A 27,395-nucleotide genomic window follows, 5' to 3' on the forward strand; every position below is an offset into this window, starting at 1 on the left:
GCTAGGGTCTTGTCTCGAGGGAGAATTAACAACCCTCGGAAAGTGTCGAAGATCATCCCTAAAAAGGAAATCCTCTGGGCTGGGACAAGGGATGACTTTTTTACGTTGACCAACCACCCTAAGCGGGCAAGAGTATCTAGTGTGATGCTGACACTTTCCTCGCATGCCCGCCTTGAAGGGCCTTTGACCAACAGGTTGTCTAAGTAGGGCATTATGACTATGCTCCGAGAGTGCAGGATGGCCATGGGGACTGCCATTACCTTTGTGAACACTCTGCGAGCGGTGGCTAGCCCGAAGAGCAGCGCTGCGAACTGGAAATGTAGACCGCTGATGGCGAAGCGTAGAAATCTTTGATGCGGAGGGAAAATGGGGATATGCGTCCTGGATATCGATAGAGGCCAAGTATTCTCCTTGCCCCATTGCCGATATGACTGAACGGAGAGACTCCATCAGGAAATGTCTGATCCTGATAAATTTGTTCAGGAGCTTTAGGTCCAAAACGGGCCTGACAGTCCCGTCCTTTTTGGGGACTGCAAACAGGTTGGAATAGAAGCCCTGAGTCTCCTTGTTTTCCGGTACGGGAATAATAACTCCGTTGTGCTGGAGTAAATCGATGGATCCTAGTAGAGCCCTTGCCCGGGTATCCACCTTGGGAAGACGGGAAAGAAAAAATCGTCTTGGGGTACCTGACAAATTCTATCTTGTACCCTGAGGACACCAGCTCTCTCACCCATGAGTCGTGTGCGACGTTGAGCCAGACGTGGCGAAACTAGAGTAGGCGGCCGCCTACTTTGCTGGTGTCGCCTGGCAAATGCCTAGAGTCATTTGGCCGAAGATCTTTGGGACCTGGATACCCTCGACCTGGGCTGGTTAGTACGCATCCTCCCCAATGGGTTGGGCTCTATTTGAGACCTGCCGATCCCTATCCTGGTTGGGGCGACCTGATGCGGCGGAATTGACCGCTGTGGTCCACCCGGGGTTGCAAAAGGCCCAAAAACGTGCCTGAAACTGGTGACGAAACGGCGGTTTGACCTTTTGTTGAGGAAGAAAACCGCTCTTCCCTCCTGTGGAGTCGGAGATGAGCTGATCTAACTTCTCTCCGAATAGGCGGCTGCACTGGTATGGTAGCGATGTCAAGGACTTTTTTTGAAGCCGAATCAGCCCGCCACGTCCTCAACCATAGAGCTCTCCTAATGGAGATTGCATTTGCGGCCGCAAGTGCCGCGCAGTTGGCCGCATTTAAGATGCATTGATCAAGTAGTCCCCGCCATAGCTATCTGCTTTGCGATCTCTGATATTTCAGCTGGTAGGTCTATGTCTTGCAAGGCTCTGTTCAATGATTCTGACCAAGAAATCATGGCCTTGGCTACCCACGTTGCCGCGAATGAAGGAGAGAATGCTGATCCTGATGCCTCAAACACTGAGCGAGCCAAATTCTCTATGAGACGATCAGTGGGATCCTTAATAGAAGAACCACTAGGTACGGATAGTAGAGTTCTCGTAGCCAAGCGTGACACAGGTGGATCCACCGTTGGGGATTCCGTCCATTTTTTATGGAGATCCGGGGCAAAAGGATACCTCGCTTGGAGTGCCTTCTGGCCTGAGAAACGCCTGTCCGGCCGTTCTCTGTGTCGTTGCACTATGTCCTCAAACTCAGGGTGAGTGCAAAATACTCTGTGGGGATGCTTGACTCGCTTAAATGACACCTTATGCCCGAAGCCAGGGTGGACTCATCCTCAATCCCCAGAGTCTGGTTGACGGCTTCTATGAGACTGTCAACCGTTTCCTGACAACCCGGCGTATCTAGGTCAAGGGGTTCGTCTGAGTCGTCGTCCGAGCCTTGCTTGCTATCGACTGCTAGTGATGGAGAGCAAGAAGCAGAGCTCACAGATGTTGAGGCACCGGATGGACCGGCAGACGCCGTGTGGGTTCGTTTCCCCCGCGTCTGCCTGGAGTGAGAGCGGCCCCTGCCGGCCGGAGGCTCCTGTGAGGTAGAGGACCCCTCTAAGACAGTTTGCTCTCGTGATGCCATAGATTGCGACAGTGATAACACCCATTCCGGGGGACTTGGTACACTGTTGTGAGCTCATTTTCGGGTTTGCCTCTGGCTTCTGGTGAGGGTTGTGGAGCAGGCTGTGCTGACAGAGGAGTAGTGAGTTCTCTATCTGGACTCCCTCTGTTGGTGAAGTGAGGTAATGAAGCTGATCTAAATGGAAGAGACCGGCCACCTGAGGAGACCTGTGATTGGACACCGGGAGTTTCTGATTGGATTTAAGGCAGCCGACTCCCTAGTTTCTTGCTGGTGATTTTGCTGACTGTGGCTCCTGGTTTCCAGTTTGGTTCCTGCCTTCCTAAAGCTAAGTTTTCTCTGCTATTGTTCATATGAGTTTTTGTCTGGTTTACTGGCTGGGCTGGGCTGAATTCCCATTTTTGTCTCTTATCAGTTGATCTCTTTTGCTCTGTCTTCAGAATATACCTGAGTGCTGATATAGTAATTTTGAAGTCTAGCGACTTCAGGGCCTTTTTCTATCAGACGTGTTGGACATTATTTTTGGCAGGGTTTTTGCGTGATTGCAGACAGTCGCTTTTCTTTCCTGTCCTTTCTAGTTAGCTAGGGCCCCATCGTTTGCTCAGCCTATCTTTCTACCTGTGTCTGTGTTTTCATCTTGTTTCACCGACAATACATGTTGGGGGCTGTCTATTGCTTTGGGTCTGCTCTGGGGCAGTTGAGATTTTCCCTTTCTTTCTTTAGGCTTATTTAGTTCTCCGGCTGTGATGAGGCGTCTAGGACCACCGTAGGCATGCTCCATGGCTACTGCTAGTTGTTGTGGATAGGATCAGGGGTCTGCAATCCACTAGTGACCAACCTCTCCGGTTTTCTGGGCTTAGCTTGCTTTTTGTTTTTTCCTCCTCGGTGACTCATTCATAACAGTACACTGGGCTCGGTCGCAAGGGAGGGCTCCTGGGCATGTTCGGACTCGCAGGCTTCGCATACTCGCTTGGTCTGCGCCTGCGGAAAAGCGGACCGACAAGAGATGCATGCAGCGTATAGAAACGTGTGCGTATTAGATTTTCCTGACATGCTGTACCGTTCAGGCATCCGTGCTGAAAAAACGCTGGGGGAGGGCCCTCTCCGTTTTTCCTAGCGTGGCCTCTCGGGGGGCTAGGGGCCAGCACTTACCCCAGTCCTGTGCCCCCTGTGTCCTGGAAGTGCAGAGCGTCGCTCTGTTTGAACAGGTGCGCACCACAACTGCGGGCAGGCCCCCAGAAGAAAAAGGATTCCTGGGGGTGGTACTTCCGTCTGCGGCCTAGTTTCGGCCCGAAGCCGGGGCCTAAATTTCTTCGGCGTCTGCCCAGGCCACAGGGGAGGGGCTACCGTGACGCTGGGGGGGACTTCGGGCGCGGCCTAGCGACGGCCGAAGCCACGGCCTGGATTTTCAATATCCGCCCACGGGGGGGACGGGATGGAACCGCCGGGCCCAAGAGCCAAGGTCGGGAACCAGGTCCGCCGCTGCCAGGGAGCGCGTTGTGGCGCTATGTTCGCCCGGAAGACGCTAAGGGCTCCAGCTCTGCGCCCCTGCAGGAGCCCTCCCAGGCCTCCCTCTGTGCTTCGGCTCAAGCTCAGGTAGAGGTGAGGGGGGCCATATGAAAAAAGGACGGTGCAGGCACCCTAGCTCCATCTAACCCCTTCAAGGGGTGAGGAGAGGGACCGTCCGCCGCCTTGCCGCACCGCAGTGTTAGCATTGGTGGGGCAGTGGGGGCCGCACGGACTACACTTGTGCCACTGTACAGCCTAGGGTTTCAATACCTTAGGGTGGTCAGGGCTAAGTCCGACATCATGTCCCACGGTGCAGGAGAGGATACGTGGAGGCGACACTCACACGCGCTCGCCCGTTGTTGGTTTGGGGAGATCGGATCCTTTCAATAGGGTCCGTTGCCCCTGTCTCATCTTCATAGGGAAAAAAAAAATCTGTCTGGAAACAGATAGACGTTTGCCTCCAACAGACACTAGGCAAAAAACTGGTTTCCGCCCGCAATCGGGGCGAGGGTGTATACGGCGGAGGAGGAGCTAACCTCTTCTTTTCACTTAGTGTCAGCCTCCAGGCGGCGGTAGCATACACCCACAGTACCTTTGTCCCCCAATGAGGCGAAGGAGAAAAAGCAATTTAAAATAAGGAAACACATCACGTGCAATATGGAGGAAGTTATTTATTACGCAACGTGCCCATGCAACCTCATATGTGTGAGATTAACATCAAGGAAATTACGAGTTAGAATTCGTGAGCATGTGCTGGATATCATCAATGCTGACAAAATTACAGATTGGAAATCATTGAAACCAATTCCAAAACATTTCAAAATTGCACATAATTGTGATTCGAAACTTTTAAAAGTCACCGGCATTGACTGTGTTTTAATGGACCATCGTGGAGGAGATATCAAGAAGGTACTCTCACAGATGGAATCAAGATGGATTTGGAAATTGCAGACGGTACGCCCCAAAGGTTTAAACGAAATCCTGAGCTATGCTCCCTTTTTGTGAATAAATCTGTTTATTCACTTGTTTTTAATTTTAATTCTTGTTTGTAATTATTGTCTTTGTATTTTTCAGTGTTGAATGTTTTTGGGTCGCCTATACTTGCTATAGGAGAATCATTTTTACCACCATTTCTATTTTTCTACCTGTGGATATCCGGTTCCTTCTATATAATCGTTGAATGGAGTCCATCAAAGCGACCTTTGGTTGCCAACACTTGTTTTTGGAGGGTTATTTTTTTGTTTTTTTCCACTTTTTTGTCTTTGGACGTCTGGTTTGCTCCATTCAATCGCTGCATGGAGACTTCAAGAATTAATTTCAAGAAAACACTCCAGGATGGAATTATGAGGCTCTATTGGAAGTATTCATTGTATTTATATCTAGTCTCTTCTGGAATGTATTTTTTTTCAGTCCTAAACGCATGTCTTACAACCTTACAACCTATCTTATAGTAGTATTTTTTTAGTGGATTATTCTATTTGTATTTATCTGGCATTGCTCGAGTGCATTCTCACAATTGCATGTATATTTCCTCATTATTTTTTCTCCTTAAGATTGTTCTCCTTGAACATGGTAAGTATGTTTTTTTTTATTTTTCTGTCACTTTTTATTCTAAGCACAATATTTTTGTGCACATCATATTTGGTTGATCTTTTTTAATGTGTAGAACAGTCATTATGTAACTGGCTGTATTTCACAGATTTTACACCCCCTTTTATTGTCACTTCCATGAACATTGGATTCATGTATGATAACTGTATGCGTTTTTGTATATTTATCACATTCCATACCGTGATGTCTTTTTTGGTCTATTATATTGGATCCACATTTATGCAATATACTTTTTGCTCACATTTTCACTTCCATAAACAATTGACTTTTGGTTGTGGTGTTTATTTTATTTACTATCTTTTATTTCTTATTTATTATTTTTTACTTTCTCTATTTTTTTAATATTTTTTCTTTTTTCGCTTTTACTTTTCTAATATTTTTTCTATTATTCTTTATATTATATATTTTTTCTTCTTTATTTAAATTTTTATTTTTAAAATAATTTTTTATTTTTTATATATATGCATTTTGTCTAAAAAGTATTCAAAAATGACTACGAGGATGCATGAGGGCCTGCATGCATCACCCATTTGGTCGTTTTAAATATATATATATATATATATATTACAAAAGATTTAATTAGTAAATTTATTTCTACTAAGATTTGTTTGTATGTCTATTTGCGGAGTTCAGATGAATTTGTGCTTTGTGTACATTTACATCTGCGATAGTGGAACAAAGCCATCCAGTCAAACTGTGCCCTGATTTGTATCCCCCTTATCTGCACTTCTTATGGAGTAGTTTGGCTCTATAGAGCGGGATATTGACATGCTGTGTATCTCAATTTGCATTTGTTTTACTTGCACTCCCCACACAGTGGGCTGGCTCTATAGAGCAGGATACTGACTCGATGTGTGACGTTGTGTCTCCAAGACAACAGAGTACACTTCCTGCCATCAGGGAACCAAGATGGCATGTCTACTTCAGGTTTCTGCTGATACATGGGAGAGTTGTTACCGGGATTATTATGAGGGTGCACCTCCGGGAATCGCGCATATACGGCAGCGCTGTCGGAACACCTGGAGCACGGCGGTTTATTGCGGGGACATATTTCCGGTAAACAATGTAAAAATATTAAATTGGCGCACTGCTAATCATACAGAGTAATTACGTCGGTGCAATTAAATGGTCAAACATAGTAACAACCAGAACAAGGAAAAAGAAGACAACTATGATGAATGCACACCACAATTGTAATTTGTGGATAGAAAAAGCTTTATTGGCAATACCACTGTTTTTAGATGGTATTACATGGGTATTATTGGCACTATTTAGTGCACATATTTTCTGTATGCATGGCACTTCTTGCCACACTACAAGGTTGTGTTGGTTCTTCCAGGAGCGCTCAATTACTGCAGACAGCATGTGCGGTATATTGTATTTTTGGGTCTACTGCAATATAATTAATCTGGCTTGACTATTGTACTTATATATACAATTTTTTGTATATCCAGGTTATCACATGGTTTCTCTGGTTTAGACCCTCTTCCTATTGTGGGTATATATGAACTGCTAGCACATGTTGTTTTCTTGCAGGTTGCTGGTCTATACAGGGCTGTTGCATATTTTGTGTATTATATTTTGTGAATTATCTGTTGTATATAGGAGCAGGGCACATGCAGTTTGTTCCTTACCACTGTTTTTAGATGTTTTTATGCGGTGTTGTCAATAAAGCTTTTTCTATCCACAAATTACAATTGTGGTGTGCATTCATCATAGTGGTCTTCTTTTTCCTTGTTCTGGATATTTCCGGTAAACATGAATTCATGATGACGCATAATGATTGCTGGAAGCTGGTCAGTCCACAGGTGAATCGCATGGGAAAGGGGATTATCAGCTTCACATTTGGATATAAAAAGGTGGCCTTTTGAAATGGTAGGTTAAGCACCCCTTCTGAGGAAGATATCCATCGAAACGCGCGTCAGGGGGACCCTGGTGATTCTCTGGTAAATATAACTTACATAAATGTATCCTTATTAGAGCTATGAGGTGTATTTCTCTATACCTGGTTCTCTTCCTATAAATTTACACCATTACTTTATGTGGGCTTTTTTCCCTCATGGAGGAGACCAGATATGAGAAACCAGCAATGCCTGAGTTTATATAAAAACAAAAATATTTTTTTGTACATGATTTCAGGTTCAGATATGGTGGATTTATATCTTAATTTTTGAAACATGAGACTTTTTTTTCCCTTTATACCATTGTTGCACCAGCACTTTATTTATATTATTAATTAGTATACCAGCTTTTTTTGATAAATAAAATTATTATTGCACTTGCACCTTATATATTTTTGTATGTAACTATTGCCCTCATGTGCTTTCTGATATGCTATACTTGATGTAATCATCTTTTACCAGCTATATATTTATATATGAAATATTGTCTTTCACCCAGTGGGTGTGTTTTTTGCTATTCCATTTTTAGTATGGTTTGCCATTTCTATTTTATCTTGCATTATATGTCTTAATAAAATATACTTTTATCCTTATTGGAGGACCTTTCTCTTTTTTGTGTTTGTATCTGGTTTCACGGCCCTCCGTGTTATAACCTCTACCCTTGAATATTTAATTATTTTAAGACCTAACCCAAACATACTTGCCCAAGATAGAATCTCATTTTCACAGATCCCAAGAGGTAGTCCTTCCTTCTCCTAACTCTAAGGGTATCGTTACACTAAGCGATGAACCAGCGATCCCGACAACGATATGGATCGTTGGTGCATCGCTAAGTGGTTGCTAGTGAGCTGCCACACAGGCAGATCTCACCAGCGACATTGCAGGGGTCGGGGGTCGCTACTTACCAGCAAGACGCGGTGATCCTGGCGTCCTCCCGCTCACCTCCACGCCTCGCTCGTCGGCGCCACAGGAAGCCCAGCAGGAAGCGCCCGACGAGAAATGGTCCAGGGAGTTCTCGCGCGACCAACGATGAGCAGCGGGGGAGCGGTCGGAGGCAAGTATCACATGTAGCGATATCGCTAGCAATATCGCTGCAACGTCACAAAATCGGTGACATTACAGCGATATTGCTAGCGATATTGCAGTGTGTAACGGGGGATTAAGAATAGGGAAGAAGGAAAATTCCACACCTTAGATGTTAGATGTTTGCTTCAGTCCCTAGAGCTTACCAAGGGGTGTAGGAAGGAAGGATCTCTGTGTGCTTTCAGGGGCTTAGGAAGGGACTCAAGGCCTCCAAGAGTACCTTGGCGAGATGGGTAAAAAATGCAATAGCTGTGGCCTACTCATCTAGTGGGAATATCGCCCCGGAGAGTCTAAGAGCTCATTCTACAAGAGAGGTGGCAACCTCCTGGGCAGAAAGGTCGTAGGTATCAATAGAGCAGATATGTAAGGCTGCCACTTGGTCATCACCTTCTACCTTTTTCAGGCACTATCAGCTGGACCTAGCCTCTTCTTCTGGCCTAACCTTCGGGAGAATTCTTCAGGCTCTGGTCCCTCCCTAAGTTACAACTTTCTGTAATTCTTTCTGTGGTCCTGTCATGTGGGAAGGAGAAAGACGTAGTTACTTACCGGTAACGGGATTTCTCAGAGCCCATGACATCACCCGTTTATTCCCCCGTCACGTGTGTAGTGGGCACGTTTTCACTGTTTGTAGTGTGATTTACGTATAGACACGGTGTGTTTTCTGATTGTTGTCATTAACCTGGAGGTCCTCCTATGCTCTGTAAACCAACTGATGCGAGGGAGAGGTACCGACCTTTTTAGCTATAGATTTCCTGCCTCTGAAGAGTGGATCCCTCTCTCCTTGGAGATGTCATGGGCTCTGAGAAATCCCATTACTGGTAAGTAACTACGTCTTTCAGGACCTAGCTGCATCCCATTGACCAGCCCCATCTGAGGTGAGGTATGTGGGAGTAGTTTATCTAATAAAAGCAGGTTTTGAATGAAAATTATTGTTCAGTATTGGGAGATACAGCCTACTGTGGGACTGCTCCATTTTCCAATTGGAGCGCTCCCCTACACTAAGGCTGGTTTCACACTTGAGTTTTATCGTACAGCGCATTATGCGCTATCGGTCGCACGTGCAATTGTCCCCTATCTTTAAAATGACAGGTGCAGTGTCCAGCGATTGCACGCGAGCCTCAGCGTTTGCGTGCGCTGCGCATTTTCCAGGTGTGCGACCAGACGCTACATGTTGCATATTTTGTTGTGCCCAACGTCATTAAAAAATCGCATGCGCGCGTCAGCGCACGCAATGCGCAAAAAAATAGTATTATAGTCTATGGTGTCGCTGACGTGCGCTGTGAAGTGCGCATGTCAGTGCTTTGTGAGCGCGCGCGATTTCAGAGTAAACAATGTCTAGACACTTGTTTAATACACCCCCTAAACAAGCAACATTGTTTTGGAGGAGGGTAGATAAAACAAGGGGTCTGTAGTGCCAGATCATTACTCCCCAGACAGACTGCAAAGACAAAGAAGACAAGACAACACCCACCCAGCCAGAGACAATCCACTACTTTGGAGAACACAGCAGCTATAATGTGAGTATTCTAAAATCAATTTATGTGAGCCTGTCCTTTAAAATATATTATGTACTAATGTTTTTTTTTTATTTTTCCAGCATGTCTTCTGGATCCCAATACAGTCCTTCCAGGGAAGAATTGGAAGAAGCAGAGCATGAGGTAAGTATTTTGCTGCCTTTGTGTAAGTATACCTGCCACTAGAAATGGGTAAATATTTCTGTTCTTTTTTACAGACCTCAGCATCGGAGCAGCCAAGTGAGCCAGAACAGCTGGAGCAGCGTACACAAGTCCCAGCGGGGAGGAGACGCAATGTAAGTATCCAATATTTAAAGTTACCTTTTATTTTAAATTCTGTTTTCTATTCCTGTTTTTATGTCCTGTTTTTCATGTTCTATTTTTTTTTCTCTATACCATTCTCCACAATTTCCACGATTCTAAATGTATTTCTTTTCTAGGTTCCACAACGGGATGAAGACATGTCCATTGACAATGAGCAACTGATCATCCTTGTCCAGGAGCGTGCCCCGTTGTGGGACAGCCGTGACCAGCAGTACAAGGACATTGTGGTGACCTGGCAGCTCGGAATGAGGTGGCCGCTGCGTTGATGGAGGGCTGGGACAGCGCATCTGCAACTTTAAAGAAGGTGTTTAGTAAGTATTTCACTGTTCTGTGATGCCGCATTGAGTCTTTGTACTGAGGATACGGTTTTGTTTCCTGATAGATAGATTCTATCAGGGACCATAACAGTGTCCTCAGGAACAAGATTGAATGCATTGTGAATTGTAATGTTGTATTGTTCATGCTTTATCTCTTGCACCTGATGATACTTGTGTGTTTACTGCAAGATATATTCTTGCAGTTAACACACAAGTGTCCTCAGGTTCAGTAGTCAAGGCATTGTGATTTTTAATGCTGTATTCTTCATGCTTTATCTCTTGCAACTGATGATACTTGTGTTTCCTGCAAGATATATTCTTGCAGTAAACACACAAGTGTCCTCAGGTTCAGCAGTAAAGTCATTGTGATTATTAATGCTGTATTCTTCATGCTTTATCTCTTGCACCTGATGATACTTGTGTGTTTTCTGTAAGATATATTCTTGCAGTAAACACACAAGTGTCCTCAGGTTCAGCAGTCAAGGCATTGTGATTTTTTAATGCTGTATTCTTCATGCTTTATCTCTTGCACCTGATGATACTTGTGTGTTTCCTGCAAGATATATTTTTGCAGTGAACACACAAGTGTCCTCAGGTTCAACAGTCAATGCATTGTGTATTGATTTTTTTTATGCCGCATTGACTGTTTGACAAGGGAAATCAGATGTGCGTGATTATACAAGATGTTGCCAGCTGTGCATTGTATAATGTTTATTTTATTATTTTTTCAACAGTGAACAAAGTCTGCACATGTTGGCGCTCGATGAAGGACCGCTTCAACACTGATCTTCGTGCTGAGGGACAGGTTTGCAGTGGCTCATCGGCAAGGAGCAGAACCACGTACCGATATCATCGTGCTTTGGAATTCCTACGACCGGTCCTTGCCACCAAAGCGTACATATAATTTCCTTTTTTTTTTGGTGTTTTCATTGAACATAATCGGTGATTTTATCTTCCACAGATGATCCTTCTTGTAAATGCATGATAGTAATTTTTAACTTTTGTTTCCACAGCACCTGGAGCAGCAGCCTGCAAACTGTCCCTGGAGCGGTTCTTCATCGATCAACCTCGGACCCATCCCAGCCATCAGACAGCCAGGAAGCAAGTTGCAGGTCAGCAACACAGACAGATGGTGACCAGGAAGCTTGTAAATCAGGTGTTCCCGTCCCAGGTCTCTGCCACTGGTTATGCGGGCACTACCCTCCAGCGGCAGAGGGCCTCGGACAGGAATGTCATGCCCGAGTTTATGCACTTGAGAGAAGCCTTTCATGCCAGCCTCAAGACGCTGGACGAAAGAGTGGAAAGTGGTTTTTCACTAATGGAACATGGTTTTAACCACATGGAACACCTCTTCCACTCTTCCGACCAGCGCTCTGAACGGCTGGAGGCCGACCTCAATATACCAGCGCACCATTTCTTTAGTAAAATTGAACGGGGCATGGCGGATCACCTTAGTCCTGAGCAACAGCTGAATGTGTTACACGCCTGCAACACTGCTTTCTTGCAGGCTATGCAGCAGAATCAGTACGTGCAGCAGTCAGTGGTGTCATTCCCACCTGTGCCACCACTGACTCGCTTCACCACTGTACCGACTTTTGCTGCATACCACAGCATGACCACCTGCATTCCTAGCCAAGCCGGGCACCACTATATCACACCAATGCCGAGTGCTGCTGGACACTCCAACCCTGCCACCACGTCAAGCGCTGCTCCTGTCTGGAGCACCAGTACTGCCACCATTTCCACATCGTGGCGCACATCCAGGGCAAAACCTGTTTGGGCCACCGCCACATCTTCTCCTGTTCGGACCACAGAGACTACATCATCTCCGGAACGGAGCACCGCCACTTCGCATCATCAGCATGGGAGCACAGCCACAACGCCTCATCATTCCAGGAGCACCTCCACCACTCATCATCAGAGGAGCACCTCCACCTCTTCTCCACACACAGATTAGATATTAGAAAAAACTTTTTGACAGTTAGAGTGATCAATGAGTGGAACAAGCTGCCACGAAAAAGTGGTGAGTTCTCCTTCAATGGAAGTCTTCAAACAGAGGCTGGACAGACATCTGACTGGGATGATTTAGCGAATCCTGCTTTGAGCAGGGGGTTGGACAAGATGGCCCAGGAGGTCCCTTCCAACTCTATGATTCTATGATTCATCGTAGCACCGCCACCACCACTCTTCAGAGGAGCACCGCCACTGCTTCACCTACTCGGAGCACCACCACCACTCCTCTTCAGAGGAGCACCGCCACTGCTTCGCCTACACGGAGCAGCGCCACTACTCCTCATCACAGGAGCACAGCCACGGCTTCACCTGATAGGAGCACCGCCACCTATTCTCCCACCAGTAGCACCGCACACGCTTCACCTTCAATTAGCACCGAAACCACAAGTTCTCCTGCAAGGAGCACCGCCAGCGCCTCCACCGAGCAGCCCAGGGGAGACCCACATTCCAAATTTTAGTCTTCACAGACACGGTCCAACATCTCGAGGCGGTCAACAACTGTAAGGCGGTCACAAGGTGGTAGTCAGTACAGGCAGGTAACTCCTGCCCCAAAGAAGAAGAAACAAAAGACTTTGTTAGTCAGTCCCCCCTCTCCTTCCAACGTTTCTCAACCAGCCTCCAGCTCCATGCCTGATCTCCCTTCCCCCAGTACTTTAGTAGCCCCTTCACCTAGAACCCCTTCCTCAATTTCCAGCCGTTCCTCATCTCTCCACACGCCCAAAGTATCCCACTCTTCCCCCAAACGTCCTTCAAAATAAAAATAACCTTTTTTTTAGTTTTACAAAATAAATGTGCAATTTTTCTGGTTCAAAAAAAGTTTGGTTTAATGTGTCTCTCAACGCCAACACACACTGCGCCGTACATTTTTCTTTTTTTTGTCAACACAAAGCTCCATTAATGACACGTTTACAAGTGTCAATCTTGGAGACATGTGTTGTCAAAACAAGAAATCTAGATGACATGTATTTTCCACATCAGTCTCTTCAGTCAGGTAATAAAACACAGACTGAATAGAGGATGGTGTGGAGTGCAAGGCCTATCTATTGTCACCTTGGTTTGTATCCAAAACAGTAACTTCACTATGGTGTTTTTTAACATCATTTAACTTTTTTGGATGCAATCCAAGGTTATTATAGCTAGACCTTGTAATTAACCTCATCCTCTATTCAGTGTGTGTGGATAAACTGAGTAGATGATGTGGAATATACCCGCCAATTGTACAATACCCTGGCCTTGTATCATAACGATCACACCTGGACAGGTGAATACACATGAGTTGTAACCAGCAGCGTCGCTTCAGTCTGCATATATATAACTCAGACTGTAGCGCTGCTGCAGTTAACCTCTTATGTGTATTCTGCTGACAATGTGTGATAAGCGTCTGAAGTGTGGATGCGTTAGTTTTGCCATCCTCACTTCAGCATGACACCAGGCCTGGGTATTGTAGAAGTTGTATCAACTTTATTATGCATACAGTCTTGAGTTCTTAACTGGCCACAGTGATGCTAATACAACTAATATGGATAGTCACAGTGTTAGGTCTCATAAATAGTTAGGGATGCTCCTGCATTCCAAAATGAATAATTGTAATAACATGACAGGTGACACAAATATTACTCGTATTATCTCCACCTTCGCATCACACCGAACTCAAAGTGGAAAGATAATAAAGATCATACAAGTTGTGTGTATGTATAGTTACCTGGTCTTGAGTACTATTAAATGAAGGATGCACAAAACACAGCATCATGAATTCAATCGTACACCTGGCCAGTTGATTATTATATTGAAGTGTAAAAAGACAGAGTGCACTCGGTACAGGTATCAACAATTTTTTTTTATTAACATGAAAACAAAAGTAAACTTTGTTACACCATTTGGTCTTGCCAGACCACCCTTCCTAGACCTGAGTTGAAGTAGGCCGCAAATTGGTCCCTCATTTGGCCAACTTCAACGGATGACCTGAGAGGGTGCTGATTAAATTCTGGCAAGGGGTTAGGAGCGGCATCATCAAGTTCAAAGTTCGGGTGCTCTCTAACCATAACAAAATTGTGTAGAACCACATAGGCCTTCACCACCTCATCCACTGTTTCCAGCTTCAGATTAATGGCTGTGGTTAAAATGCGCCATCTAGAGACAAGTATACCAAAGGCACAATCTACAGTTCTTCTTGCCCTGGTCAGCCTGTAATTAAAAATTCTTTTGTTGTGGTCCAAGTCCCGGCTGGAGTAGAGTTTGAGGAGGTTTTGGCACATCTGGAATACCTCATCCCCAACCATTACAAAGGGCTGTGGTGGACCTTCAGTGCTGGGAAGAGGACGTGGCATGGGGAAATTGAACTGGTTGCCATACAACCTCTGGCCCATGTCAGAGTTCTTAAAAGCCTGGGAGTCATTCCCACGCCCAAATGCACCAATGTCCACTGCAACAAACTTACAGTCTGCATCAGAAATGGCCATTAGTACTGTAGAGAAGTACTTTTTGTAATTATAGTACTCTGATCCAGTTCTTTTTGGTTTTATAATCCGGATGTATTTCCCATCCACTGCACCCAAACAGTTGGGGAAATTGAAGACTGTCCAGAATCTTTCTGCATTTTCAATCCACTCTTCCATGGTGGGGAGGGGCAGAAATTTGGGACAGAGAACGTCCGACAAAAACCCGGCAGGTGTCCGCAACTATTCCCGACAAGGTGGAGATTCCAAGCCGGTACTGGAAGTGCAGTGAAGAGTGGGTCTCTGCAGAAGACAGGAATCTGGAAACAGAGAAACAACAAAAATTAATATTTTTGTATCTGGAATTTTTACAACACCAAAAAATAAAATTACAAACCAAAAAAAAGGCATAAACATAAATATGCAGCCTTTTCTTTACTACATGGCATAACAATAATGCTGCAGCCTTTGGTTAAGTACATGGAAGAACAATAATTCATAGTACATCTGAGAGAACAAATAAAATTAGGCAGGCATTGCTTTTTAAATACTATGTACCGTAAGGTGACCAGGAGCCGTTCCTCAGGAGGAATCGCACGACGGAGATGTGTGTCCTGTCTCAGGATGGCATCTTGGACACGACCTGGCAAATACATGAAGCTTTGTTGGGATATCCGTGTGTTATCAGTAAATTTATCCGGGTTTGCCTGGAGCTCACTGTAGAGGGTGTGCTACGCTCCACGGCTCTCCCGGAGTTCAACAATCGGATGTATCCACAAACGCTGCGGTCTTCGCTGTCTCTCTCTCCATTTGTTGATGGCAAGCAACTGCATAAGCCTGAGCCATCCTGATGTCCAGATCCAAGTTGAAGTAAAAAGTCTTCCAGCGCAGATCCATGTTGTCAAGAGAAAATCCAAGGAAATGTGAAGAATTCAGCTGTAAACAGGGTCTATATAAAGAATTTCCATAACACACGCCCACTGCTGTCCCATTGGTGGTGTCTGATGCAAGAATTTTTCTAGAATTTTCCTCCTGTGATTGTGACACCATGCGCATAAAAAACGCATACGCATTGGAAAGGCTTGAAAACGCATACAAACGTTTCCCTTAATGCGACAAAAAACGCAGCGTTTGTATGCGTTTGTCACGCGTTTGATGTGCGCACCAAATGCAGCGCAGAAAAACGCTAGTGTGAAACTAGCCTAAGATATGCACCACTCCTGTGAGATCAGGTGTAGCACTTTTTTGTTATCCCTTTTATTTTATGTGATTGTATAAACTGTACTATTAACGGTAACCACACGGAAGTGTATATAAATATATATATCTTCTATCACTATCAGTATGTTTTGGATTGTGGGATGAAACCCAAGCAAACACTGGGAGAATATACAAATACATTGTAGATGTCATTGGTGGGATTTGAACCCAGGACCTCAGAGCTGCAAGGTTGCAGTGCTAACCATTGAGCCACACATTCAATGAGAAGCAAACAGTAACCTGCTCAGTGGCAAAAGCAGGTGTGCCCTTTTCTATCAGTCAACTGCGTGATTATCGTGACAAATAGAGACATTGTGTACTGATTTGTGACAAATTGGTGGCAGTGGTGGGTTACATGTGTGATCCTCCAGCTGTCTACTGACAAACTGGTAGCAGAGGTGGGATATCTGCTTCATACCCTGGCTGTTCCCTGACAGTATGGGGTTGATAATTTTAACAATTATAACACATCTTTTTACTGCCCAAATGTAATTTTGCAACAACATGTCAAAAGTCCATTGTGGCTTATCAATATGTACAGCAACATGTTAAAGTCCAAAGTTTAAAAATGCTAGAATTTCCTATGCATAATTTATATAATTCAGGAAAAATAAACTATATGCTTGATATTAAATATGTCTTAATTTTAACAGGTCTATTATTGTGATATGTGCTCTTTAAATTCTCTTTACATCTCGACTTTGCATTCAGTAATTTAAAATGCTCTCGTACTACAATTAACTTATACCTCATAGAAAGAAAAGTCAAACATAATGAGCTCTGAGAAAAAAAAGTATAAATCTAATTTACTAGATGAAGAATTACTGCCAATAGGTGTCATCAATTGCATTAAAGGAAAATGACTTCCTGTTATAACATTAGGAAAATTGAAGAATGAAAACAAATGTAAGTCATGTTACTACCTTTCATTCCTGAGCGAATGATGGTTGGTGACAGGTCATCATAGTTGTTCATCAAGCTAATATCTCCAGATGTAAATCCAACAGTAAGTAGCGGCTTGATATTCTCCACTGGGATGGGATATGCAGAAGGGCCATCTGCAATTATCAATCAATGCAAAGTAAGCAGTAAACTAATAATGAAATCAATAAAATTATGTGAATACAATAGACAATATGCTGTGCAGGATAACATCCTGCTGAACTATCATTATACCAGGAACAGTGGGGAAAAAATAGTATTTAGTCAGCCACCAATTGTGCAAGTTCTCCCACTTAAAAACATGAGAGGCGCCTTTAATTGACATCATAGGTAGACCACAACTATAAGAGTCAAAATGAGAAAATAAATCCAGAAAATCACCTTGTCTGATTTGGCAAAAATTATTTTTTAAATTATGGTGGAAAATAAGTATTTGGTCATCTAAAAACATGCAAGATTCCTGGGTCTCACAGACCTGTAACTTCTTCTTTAAGAGGCTCGTCTGTCCTCCACTCATTACCTGTAGTAATGGCACCTGTTTGAAATTGTTATCAGTACAAAAGACACCTGTCCACAACCTCAAACAGTCACACTCCAAACTCCACTATGATGAAGACCAAAGAGCTGTTGAAGGACACCAGAAACAAAACTGTACCCCTGCACCAGGCTGGGAAGACTGAATCAGCAAAAGGCAAGCAGCTTGGTGTGATGAAACTAACTATGGGAGCAATAATAAGAAAATGGAAGACATACAACACCACTGATAATCTCCCTAGAACTGGGGTTCTATGCAAGATCTCACCCTGTGGGGTCAAAATGATCACAAGAATGGTGAGCAAAAATCCCAGAACCACACGGGGGAACCTAGTGAATGACCTGCATAGAGCTGGGACCACCATAACTAAGGCTACCATCAGTAACACACTACGCCGCCAGGGACTCAGATCCTGCAGTGTCAGACGTGTCCCCCTGCTTAAGCCAGTACATGTCCGGACCCATCTAAAGTTTGCTAGAGGGCATTTGGATTATCCAGAAGAGTATTGAGAGAATGTCATATAGTCTATGAAGCCAAAGAGGAAATGTTTGGTAGAAACAAAACTCGTTATGTTTGGAGACAGAATGCTGCGTTGCCTCCAAAGAACACCATACCTACTGCGAAGCATGGGGGTGGCAACATCATGCTTTGGGGCTGTTTCTCTGCAAAGGGACCAGGACAACTGAACCGTGTACATGAAAGAATGAATGGGGCCATGTATAGAGAGATTTTGAGTGCAAACCTCCTTCCATCAGCAAGGACACTGAAAATGAAACATGGATGGGTCTTGCAACATGATAATGAACCCAAACACAACCCCAGGGTAATGAAGGAGTGGGTTGGTAAGAAGCATATGAAGGTCCCTGGAGTGGCCTAGCCAGTCTTCAGATCTCAACCCTTAGTGTTGTGAGTTCATTTTCCCCTTCACCTTTGATGTCTGATGAACTCCCTCTGCTGGTGAAGAGAGGTAGTGAAATTGATTGGGATGGGAAGAACCTGTTATCTGAACAGGCGGAGTGTGATTGCACATCTGGAATTTCTGAGTGGATATAAGGCAGCCGACGCCCTGCACGGTTTGCTGGTGATCCTTTCTGCTCTGACCTCTGGCATCCAGTTTTAGTTCCTGTCTACTAAAAGCTAAGTTTTTGCCCTACTATTATTCCATGAGATTTTGTCTGGTTTCCTTAGTGTTTGTATTCAGCCAGTCCTGGTTGGGACTGGCTGAATTCCATTTTTGTCTCTGATCAGTTGATCTCTTTGCTCTGTTTTCAGAATATACCTGAGTGCAGATATAGTGATTTTGAAGTCTAGCGACTTCAGGGCCTTTTTCCCTTAACAGACGGTTGGGACATTTTTGGTAGGGTTTTTTTCGGATTGCAGCCAGCATCTTTTCTGTCCTGTCCTATCTAGTTAGTTGGGCCCCATCGTTTGCTCAGCCTGTCTTTCTGTCTGTGTTTGTGTTTTCATCTGTTATTCACCGACAACACATGTTGGGGGCTGTCTATTGCTTTGGGGTCTGCTCTGGGGCAGTTTAGATTTCCCCTTTCTTTCTTTAGGTTTATGTAGTTCTCCGGCTGTGACGAGGGGTCTAGGGCACCGTAGGAACCCCCCACGACTACTGTTAGTTGTGGTGAATAGGATCAGGGGTCTGCAATCCGATAGCTACCAATCTCTCCGGTTTTCTGGACTTCGCTAGTATTTTTGTTTTCTCCTTCTCCGGTGACTCATTCATAACACCTTAGAAAACCTATGGAGGGATTTGAAAGTCTGTGTTGCCCAGCAACAGACCCAAAACATCACTGCTCTAGAGGAGAGCTGCATGGAGGAAGAGACCAACAAACCATCAACAGTGTGTGCCAAACTTGTGAAGGCTTACAGAAAACGCTTGACCTCTGTCATTGCCAACAAAGGATATATAACAATATACTGAGATGAACTTTTGTTAATGACCAAATACTTATTTTCCACCATAATTTGCAAAATAAATGTTGCCAAATCAGACAATATGATTTTCTGGATTTGTTTTCTCATTTTGACTCTCATAGTTGCAGTCTACTTATGATGTCAATTACAGGCCTCTCTCATCTTTTTAAGTGGGAGAACTTTCACAATTGGTGGCTGACTAAATCCTTTTTTTCCCCCACTGTACATAAACCAATAAACATTTCCCCTCGGCTTCTTTTACTGATGATATGAGTTGTCAATATTCTGCAACACTGGTCTGCATTTAGCTAAAAGAACAAAAGTAAACCAAACCTTTGTTGTATTATTTCATTTATTGAAAGGAAAATTTCATAAATGTCAATTTGCCATTTGTGTATGCAAAATAAATTCTTTACCAAACATAATAGCTACTCCATGAGGATGCTTTAACTGATTGCATTGACTTTCTGTGTCATATCACGCTTTTCCCCCATTTTCTAAAAATCATGACATAGCATGCTGATTTTACTTCACTTTTCCCAAAATTGCAGAAAAAAACATGATATGACCATGTAGTGTAAATACACCCTAAAGTTTTACTGGCTGAGATTTGCTCAAAAAACGTGATATTTCAATTTTGCATCGGCATTTTTAGCTAAACGTTTCCACTAAAGTTATTTATGATACGGCTTTTCGTTTTGGCTTATAAATATTAATGCAAAATAATGGTTAAATACCATGAGTTTAAAAAAAGCTGTATTTTTATCTGCAATTTTCACTGCTTTATTTATTTCAGACCCCAAATATACAGATCACAGCGTGTTGCTAGTTTCAAATTTCAGATCAGCCCTCCATTTAGTTCAAGGTTTACCTATTGCTTCAGCTTATGTTATTGACACTTTTGTTGCTTTTCTTTGTAGCTTTGTATGATTCTTTCTAAAGCAAACCTAATAAAATAGTTTATGCTAAAACATCTTAACCCCTTAACGACCGCCGATACGCCTTTTAATGGCGGTAATTAAGGGTACTTAAACCACAGCGCCGTGAATTCACGGTGCTGTGGAGTCAGTAAATAGCGCCCCCCAGTGTCGGACTTTATCCGGGGTCTCGGCTGCAGGGGATAGCCGAGACCCCAGAGAACATGAATCGGGTCGTTTTTTGACGACCCCGCTTTTGCGATCGCTGTTATTAACACTATAACGGCGACCGCAAAAAAAAAAGCAGCGATTTTGCATTTAATTTCTTTTTCCTCTGATGTGATTGCACATCAGAGGAGAAAGAGGGTCCCGATCCCCCCCTGTACCTCCCGGTGGTCCTGGATCCCCTCCGGATGGTCCTCTGTCCCGCCGGCGTCCTCCCGTGGGCGCCGCCATCTTGGATCCGGAGAAAATGGCGGGCGCATGCGCAGTGCGCCCGCCGGGAATCTGCAGGCTCCGGCTGGCAGATTCCATTCATTCATTTTGATCACTATGATTAACTATCATAGTGATCAAAATAAAAAAAACAGTAAATCCCCCCCCCCCCCCGTTAATACCCCCTTAGTTAGGCAAACATAATGAAATAAAGAAAATATTTTTTTTTTCATTTTTCCATTAGGGTTAAGGTTAGGGCTAGGGTTAAGGTTAAGGCTAGGGTTAGGGCTAGGGTTAGAATTAGGGTAAGGGCGAATTAGGATTAGGGATTAGTGTTAGGTTGGGATTAGGGTTAGGGGTGTGTTGGGGTTAGGGTTGGAGCAAGAACTGAGGGGTTTCCACTATTTACCAACTTTGGGGGTCTAAAAATTGGGGGATAAAAATCATTTTTGAGGAAATAAAAAACACTTTTTATTTTCACGGCTCTGCTTTATAAACTTCTGTGAAGCACTTGGGGGTTCAAAGTGCTCACCACATATCTAGATAAGCTCCTTCAGGTGTCTAGTTTCCAAAATGGGGTCACTTGTGGGGGGTTTATACTGTTAGGCACATCAGGGGCTCTGCAAATGCAACATGACGCCCGCAGACCATGCCATCAAAGTCTGCATTCCAAAATGGCGCTCTTTCCCTTTCGAGCTCTCCCATGCGCCCAAACAGTGGTTCCCCCCCACATACGGGGTATCATCGTACTCAGGACAAATTGCACAACAACTTTTGTGATCCAATTTCTCCTGTTACCCTTGATAAAATAAAACATAGCGGGCTAAAAAAATGATTTTTGAGGAAAAAAAATGATTTTTTATTTTCACTGCTCTGCGTTATAAACTTCTGTGAAGCACTTGGGGGTTCAAAGTGCTCACCACATGTCTAGATAAGCTCCTTCAGGGGTCTAGTTTCCAAAATGGTGTCACTTGTGGTTTATTTTCACTGTTTAGGCACATCAGGGGCTCTCCAAAAGCGACATGGCGTCAAATCTCAATTCCAGCCAATTCTGCATTGAAAAAGTCAAACGGTACTCCTTCCCTTCTGAGCTCTGCCGTGCGCCCAAACAGTGGTTTACCCCCACATATGGGGTATCAGTGTACTCAGGACAAATTGCACAACAACTTTTGGGGTCGAATTTCTCCTTTTACCCTTGGGGAAAAAAAAATTGTGGGCGAAATGATCACTTTTTGTGAAAAAAATATGATTTTTTTATTTTTACGGCTGTACGTTACAAACTTCTGTGAAGCTCTTGGGGGTTCAAAGTGTTCAACACACATCTAGAGAACTTCGTTAGGGGGTCTAATTTCCAAAATGATGTCACTTGTGGAGGGTTTCCACTGTTTAGGCACATCAGGGTCTCTCCAAACGCGACATGGTGTCTAATCTCAATACCAGTCAATTTTGTATTGAAAAGTCAAACGGCGTCCCTTCCCTTCCGAGCTCTTCCATGCTCTTCATAGCCATGTGATTCTTAGCCACATTATAACAATCTTTAGTTAGGGATTATTTGCCAATGGCAATTTGTAAATAAATGTTAAATAACCTACGCTGACTCTTTTTGAACAAGTGAAGGTCTACATGATTAAGCTCTTCCCTTAATTTGCTGAAATACGCTTTCCTATAGTTACAGCTTTGTGCACTTCCCCTTCTGAATGTTTGATTTGAAATTGTATCTGGTCTAGATCCAGAACTAGATTCAGTAGATTACCTCCTCTGGTTGGTTCATCTACCAGCTGAGAGAGTTAATTGTCTTGAATTGCGGATAATAACTTGCAGCTTTTAGCACAACCAGAAGAGTCTATGTCTCATTTAATGTCTGTTTAAATCCCCCATAATAAGGACCCTATTATTAATTGCTGCCTTTTCACGAAAATGCAAACTGCTACACCTTATCTGTATTTTCAGGCCTTTCTAAATGTAGTGTGACCCTCCATGTTTAACATCCAGTCATGACTTTTGTCCAGCCAGATTTTCGTAATGTCCACCACATCATAACCTGTGGCTGACATAAAAGTTTCCAATTCATTCATTTTATTTGCAACACTTTTTGCATTTGCTAGAAGACATTAAATCCTATAAGGACATTAACTCCTCCTCCTCACCTTCCTATGTTCTTTGCATGTCTCAGACCTCCCTAAATCCTCATTGACCCCTACTATCTCATGCTCTTTGAGTACTCTATCCCCTTTTTAGCACAACTACTCCCCCAAATCCTAGTTTAAAGACTCCTCCATCCGCCTGACCCCCCCCCCAAGAACAGCTGCACCCTCTCCATTGAGGTGCAACTTGTCCTTACCGTAGAGCCTGTAACTGACAGAAAAGTTAGCCCAGTTCTGCATGATCCCAAACCTTTTCTGCACCAATTTCTAAGCCATTTATTTATCTTCCTAAGCTCCTGCTGTATTTGTAGTGTCACTTTTGGCAGTATTTCTGAAAACACAACCTGGGAGGTCCTGGCCTTCTCCTAGTTCCCTGCAAACATTTTTAAAGCCCTTCCACCTCTCTCTAAATTTGTCATTGGTACTGATGTGTACCATCACTAGGTTTTCCTCAACCCCACCCAGCATTTTGTCCTATGGCATGTGCAACACGCCGAACCCGAGCACCTGGCAGACAACACACTGTTCGGTATTCTTGGTCTTGGCGGCAGAGGATACTATCTTTACACCAAGGTATAGAGTGCCCTGCCCCAATTTGTTGGCCTTTGCTGCACTCCTTCTTTCCTCCTTTCTACAGCAATCATTTTCCTGGTTGCTAGGAGCAATGTCTTGCTGTAGTGATCCCACGTGTTGGGCTTGCATTCAGGCATATTAGGTTGTGCCAGATCAGGACTAGGCTCCCTGGCACTTTGTCCCCTACCCCTTCTTCTAAATGTTACCTAGCTACGTACTTTTGGGTCCTGATTTTCCCCACCTTCACCCTTCTCCATATCAATGGCTCCAGCCAGTGAATGCTCAGTGATCTCTGAACTTCTTTCCAGGTTCACAATGCTCCTGAGTGTTGCAAGATGTGCATTTAGATCCATTATATGGGCTTCCAAACATGTAACATGCTGACATCAAGAGCAGATATATTCACCCTCAAACGGCTGTTCAAGCATGGTAGCATTTTCCATGCAGCGCATACTAAATGGGGATATACAGTACAGATAAAAGCAGAAAAACAATGGAAACTAGTATGGAAAACACCAAACTATGCTCATGTGTTAAACTATAATATTGTGTTTAACTATGCAGTTATCTGCACTCCCCACAATTTAAATTCCTGAATTGTTGGTTTTTGTTCATTCTGCCTCACAAAAATAATAAAAAGCAATCCAAAAAATGTAATCTGCCCGAAAATGGTACCAATACGATACAATACAATATGATTTATTGATCCCGAGGGAAATTATGGTATCAGCAGCGTTACAACAGCATTACAAACAAAACATTACTAACAGCATTACATAGAGTAATTACTAGACACAGGTCTTGCATATGACTAACCACAACACGTAACAAAGGTACACAAATCTCTGATCATTTCCCTTAGTGTGCCAGCCCTAGGTCGCAGCCATCTTTCACCCTTAGTGAATTGTTATATATCCCCATAGCAGTAGGCACAAACGATTTCCTGAATTTCTCCTTCTTGCACCTTAGTAGGATTAGACGGCTGCTGAAAGTGTTCTTCTGATTCAAGAACAGCTCGTATAGTGGGTGTGCATTATTGCCCTACACTTCTTCTGAATCCTATCCTCCACTACCTCCTCAAAAGAGTCAAGATGGAGGCCAACAGCCGCATTGCCTTCTTGATAAGTTTGTTGAGCTTATTAGCGTCGGCTACTCGCATACTACTGCCCCAGCAAATGATAGCAAAAAAGATGGCGCTTGCTACAACGGACTGGTAGAACATTTCCAGCATTTTACTGCACACATTGAACCACCTGAGCTTCCGCAGAAAGTACAGTCTGTTCATTCCCTTCTTGTGAACCTTCTCTGTATGACACCTCCAATCAAGTTTGCTGTCAAGGTGAACCACCAAATATTTGTAGCTCTCAACCATCTCCACCTCCTGGCCAGCAATAGTGATCAGTAAGTAATCATTCTTTTTCCTTCTATAACTCACCACCATCTCCTTGGTTTTCTTTACATTTAGTTCTAGATAGTTGGTCTGGCACCAATCTACAAAGTCAGAAACCACCCTTCTATATTCCTCCTCACCCCGGAGCCCCACAAGTCCCCCTACAATCACTGAGTCATCTGAGAATTTTTGGAGGTAATAGAAATCGGATTTATACTGAAAGTCAGCTGAATACAATGTGAAGAGGAAGGGCAACAGCACTGTACCTTGAGGGGCTCCCACACTGCTCCGTACACTGCCAGATACTACCTCTTCCATCCTTACAAACTGTGGCCCATCCGTCAGGTAATCGCTTATCCAGTTCACCATCCCCTCATCCACTGCCATATCAGTCAACTAATTTCGTAATAAGAGCGGCTGTAAGGTATTGAAAGCACTAGAGAAGTCAAAGAACATGGCGCGCACTGCAGTTCCATCATTATCCAAGAATGAATGTATTGTATGTAGCAGAGACACTACAGCATCATCCACCCCAAATCTCAGGGTCTATTTAGGATCCATGAGCTCATATCAGGTCAGATTATAGAAGATACACATTCTAAAATTCACATAAATCAAAGCTTGCATGGTCTAGAAGTGACACACATCATGAACCATATCTCAAAATCAAAGAGACCATCTCATTAGGAGCCAAGTGTGTCAGAGGGGAGTCACATCACCTTTCCCAAATCCTATGGAACTTCTGGGGACATTTTCTGTTTTTATATAATATGTTCTCATAAGGAATTATGTCATTAAATAAATAATCGTTATTTTTATATAGCGCTAATATATTCCGCAGCGCTTTACAGTTTGAACACATTATCATCACTGTCCCCGACTGGGCTCACAATCTAAATTCCCTAACTGTATGTCTTTTTGGAATTCACCAATTTCTTCCATTGATTAATCGAAGGGGATTTCCCTCCCATCCATCTCAACACCACTGCCTTCCTAGCCATAAATAAAACCTCTCAAAGAAATATTCTATCATAATGAACCCACATCTCTTCATCCACAACACCCAGGAGACATAATTCAGGAGTGCATTCAATCGGTATTCCCAATATTCGTTCCAACGTATACATGACTTCACTCCAATATCCCCGTATACTACCACAGCTCCAGACAAGGTGCCTAAGATCCACCCCCGACTCCCCACATCTACGGCATTCATCCATTGCCCGTCTACCGAATTTATGAAGTCTGCTTGGGGTCAAATACAACTGGTGAAGGATATACAATTGGATTAATTTGTTGTTTGCAGCTGGTGACACCAACGTATGTGCCTCCAGGGCGTCATTTCACTGCTCATCAGTGATAGAAGGTATCAATCGGGGCCACTTACTTTTTACAACAAGCTGAGTGTACGCAATCTTCCTCACAGGCATTCTTAATTTTCCCCTTTAAGTCCCTTTGTATCAATTTCAGTTTCTTTGTATCCTTCATTTTAAATGCCAGTTTTTTCTCATTTAGTAAGTATTTCAATTATTTTGTAATCCAAGGCTTGTTATTTGCATAATATCAAATCTTAACGGATACTACAGTATCAGTACAAAAATTTATGTAATGAGTTACTCTCCTGACAATATCTTTTACATCAACATGCTCTCCACTGTCGCATATCACCTCCCAGTCTGTGAGGTCAAAGCAGTCTTGCAGAGCTTCCTCAGCTGCAGGAGACCACTTCCTGATTAGTTTTATTGTCGCTGTTTTTTTGCTGACAACAGGTTGATAAGATGGAGACAATAGTATGAGGTTGTGGTCAGATTTCCCCAGGGGGGTAATGTAGACGATGAATAGGCATCTTTAGCATTTGCACAGAGGAGATCCAATAAACTGCTGTCCCTTGTTGCACATTTAACATATTGATAGAACTTTGGAAGAGCCTTTGAGATCATGACTGTTTAAATCCACAGAGATTAATGTTAACGAGTTTGGGTGCTTTGTCTGAGGGCGAGCCAACACCCCCAACAACACTTCCCTAGCTGCCTCTTGGATAGCAGATGGAGGTATATACATGACTATTGCAATGCAAATAGAGAATAATCTATGTAGATAGTAAGGCCTAAGGCCAACTGCTAAGAGTTCAATGTTTTGACAGCAGTGACTTTCCTGAACAGTTATGTGCCGCTGATTACACCATCTGTTATTAATGTATAGTATCAACCCACCACCCTTATATTTACCACACCTAGCCTTGTCTCTATCAGCCTGAACCATTTGAAACCCTGGAATCGAGACACTTGAATCAGGAACGTCCTCATGTAACCAGGTTTCTGTAAAGCACATAAGACTACACTCACTGGCCACTTTATTAGGTACACCATGCTAGTAACGGGTTGGACCCCCTTTTGCCTTCAGAACTGCCTCAATTCTTCGTGGCAGAGATTCAACAAGGTGCTGGAAGCATTCCTCAGAGATTTTGGACCATATTGACATGATGGCATCACACAGTTGGCGCAGATTTGTCGGCTGCACATCCCTGATGCGAATCTCCC

General features: G+C 43.6%; 1 protein-coding gene across 12 annotated transcripts in view; it reads right to left on the bottom strand.

Moving 5' to 3' along the window:
• TULP4 (TUB like protein 4) overlaps positions 1–27,395 on the bottom strand; it is a 1,043,161-nt gene that overhangs the window by 493,102 nt on the left and 522,664 nt on the right. For all 12 annotated transcript variants that reach the window (XM_073560996.1, XM_073560990.1, XM_073560994.1 and 9 more), the window contains one exon: positions 16,920–17,054. In XM_073560996.1, the coding sequence (XP_073417097.1) occupies positions 16,920–17,054 (135 nt within the window). The remainder of the gene's footprint in view (positions 1–16,919; positions 17,055–27,395) is intronic.

The sequence above is a fragment of the Dendrobates tinctorius genome, unplaced genomic scaffold, assembly GCF_039654945.1.
Source record: "Dendrobates tinctorius isolate UK_male_01 unplaced genomic scaffold, ASM3965494v1 ptg000310l, whole genome shotgun sequence".
NCBI classification, from domain to species: Eukaryota; Metazoa; Chordata; class Amphibia; order Anura; family Dendrobatidae; genus Dendrobates; species Dendrobates tinctorius.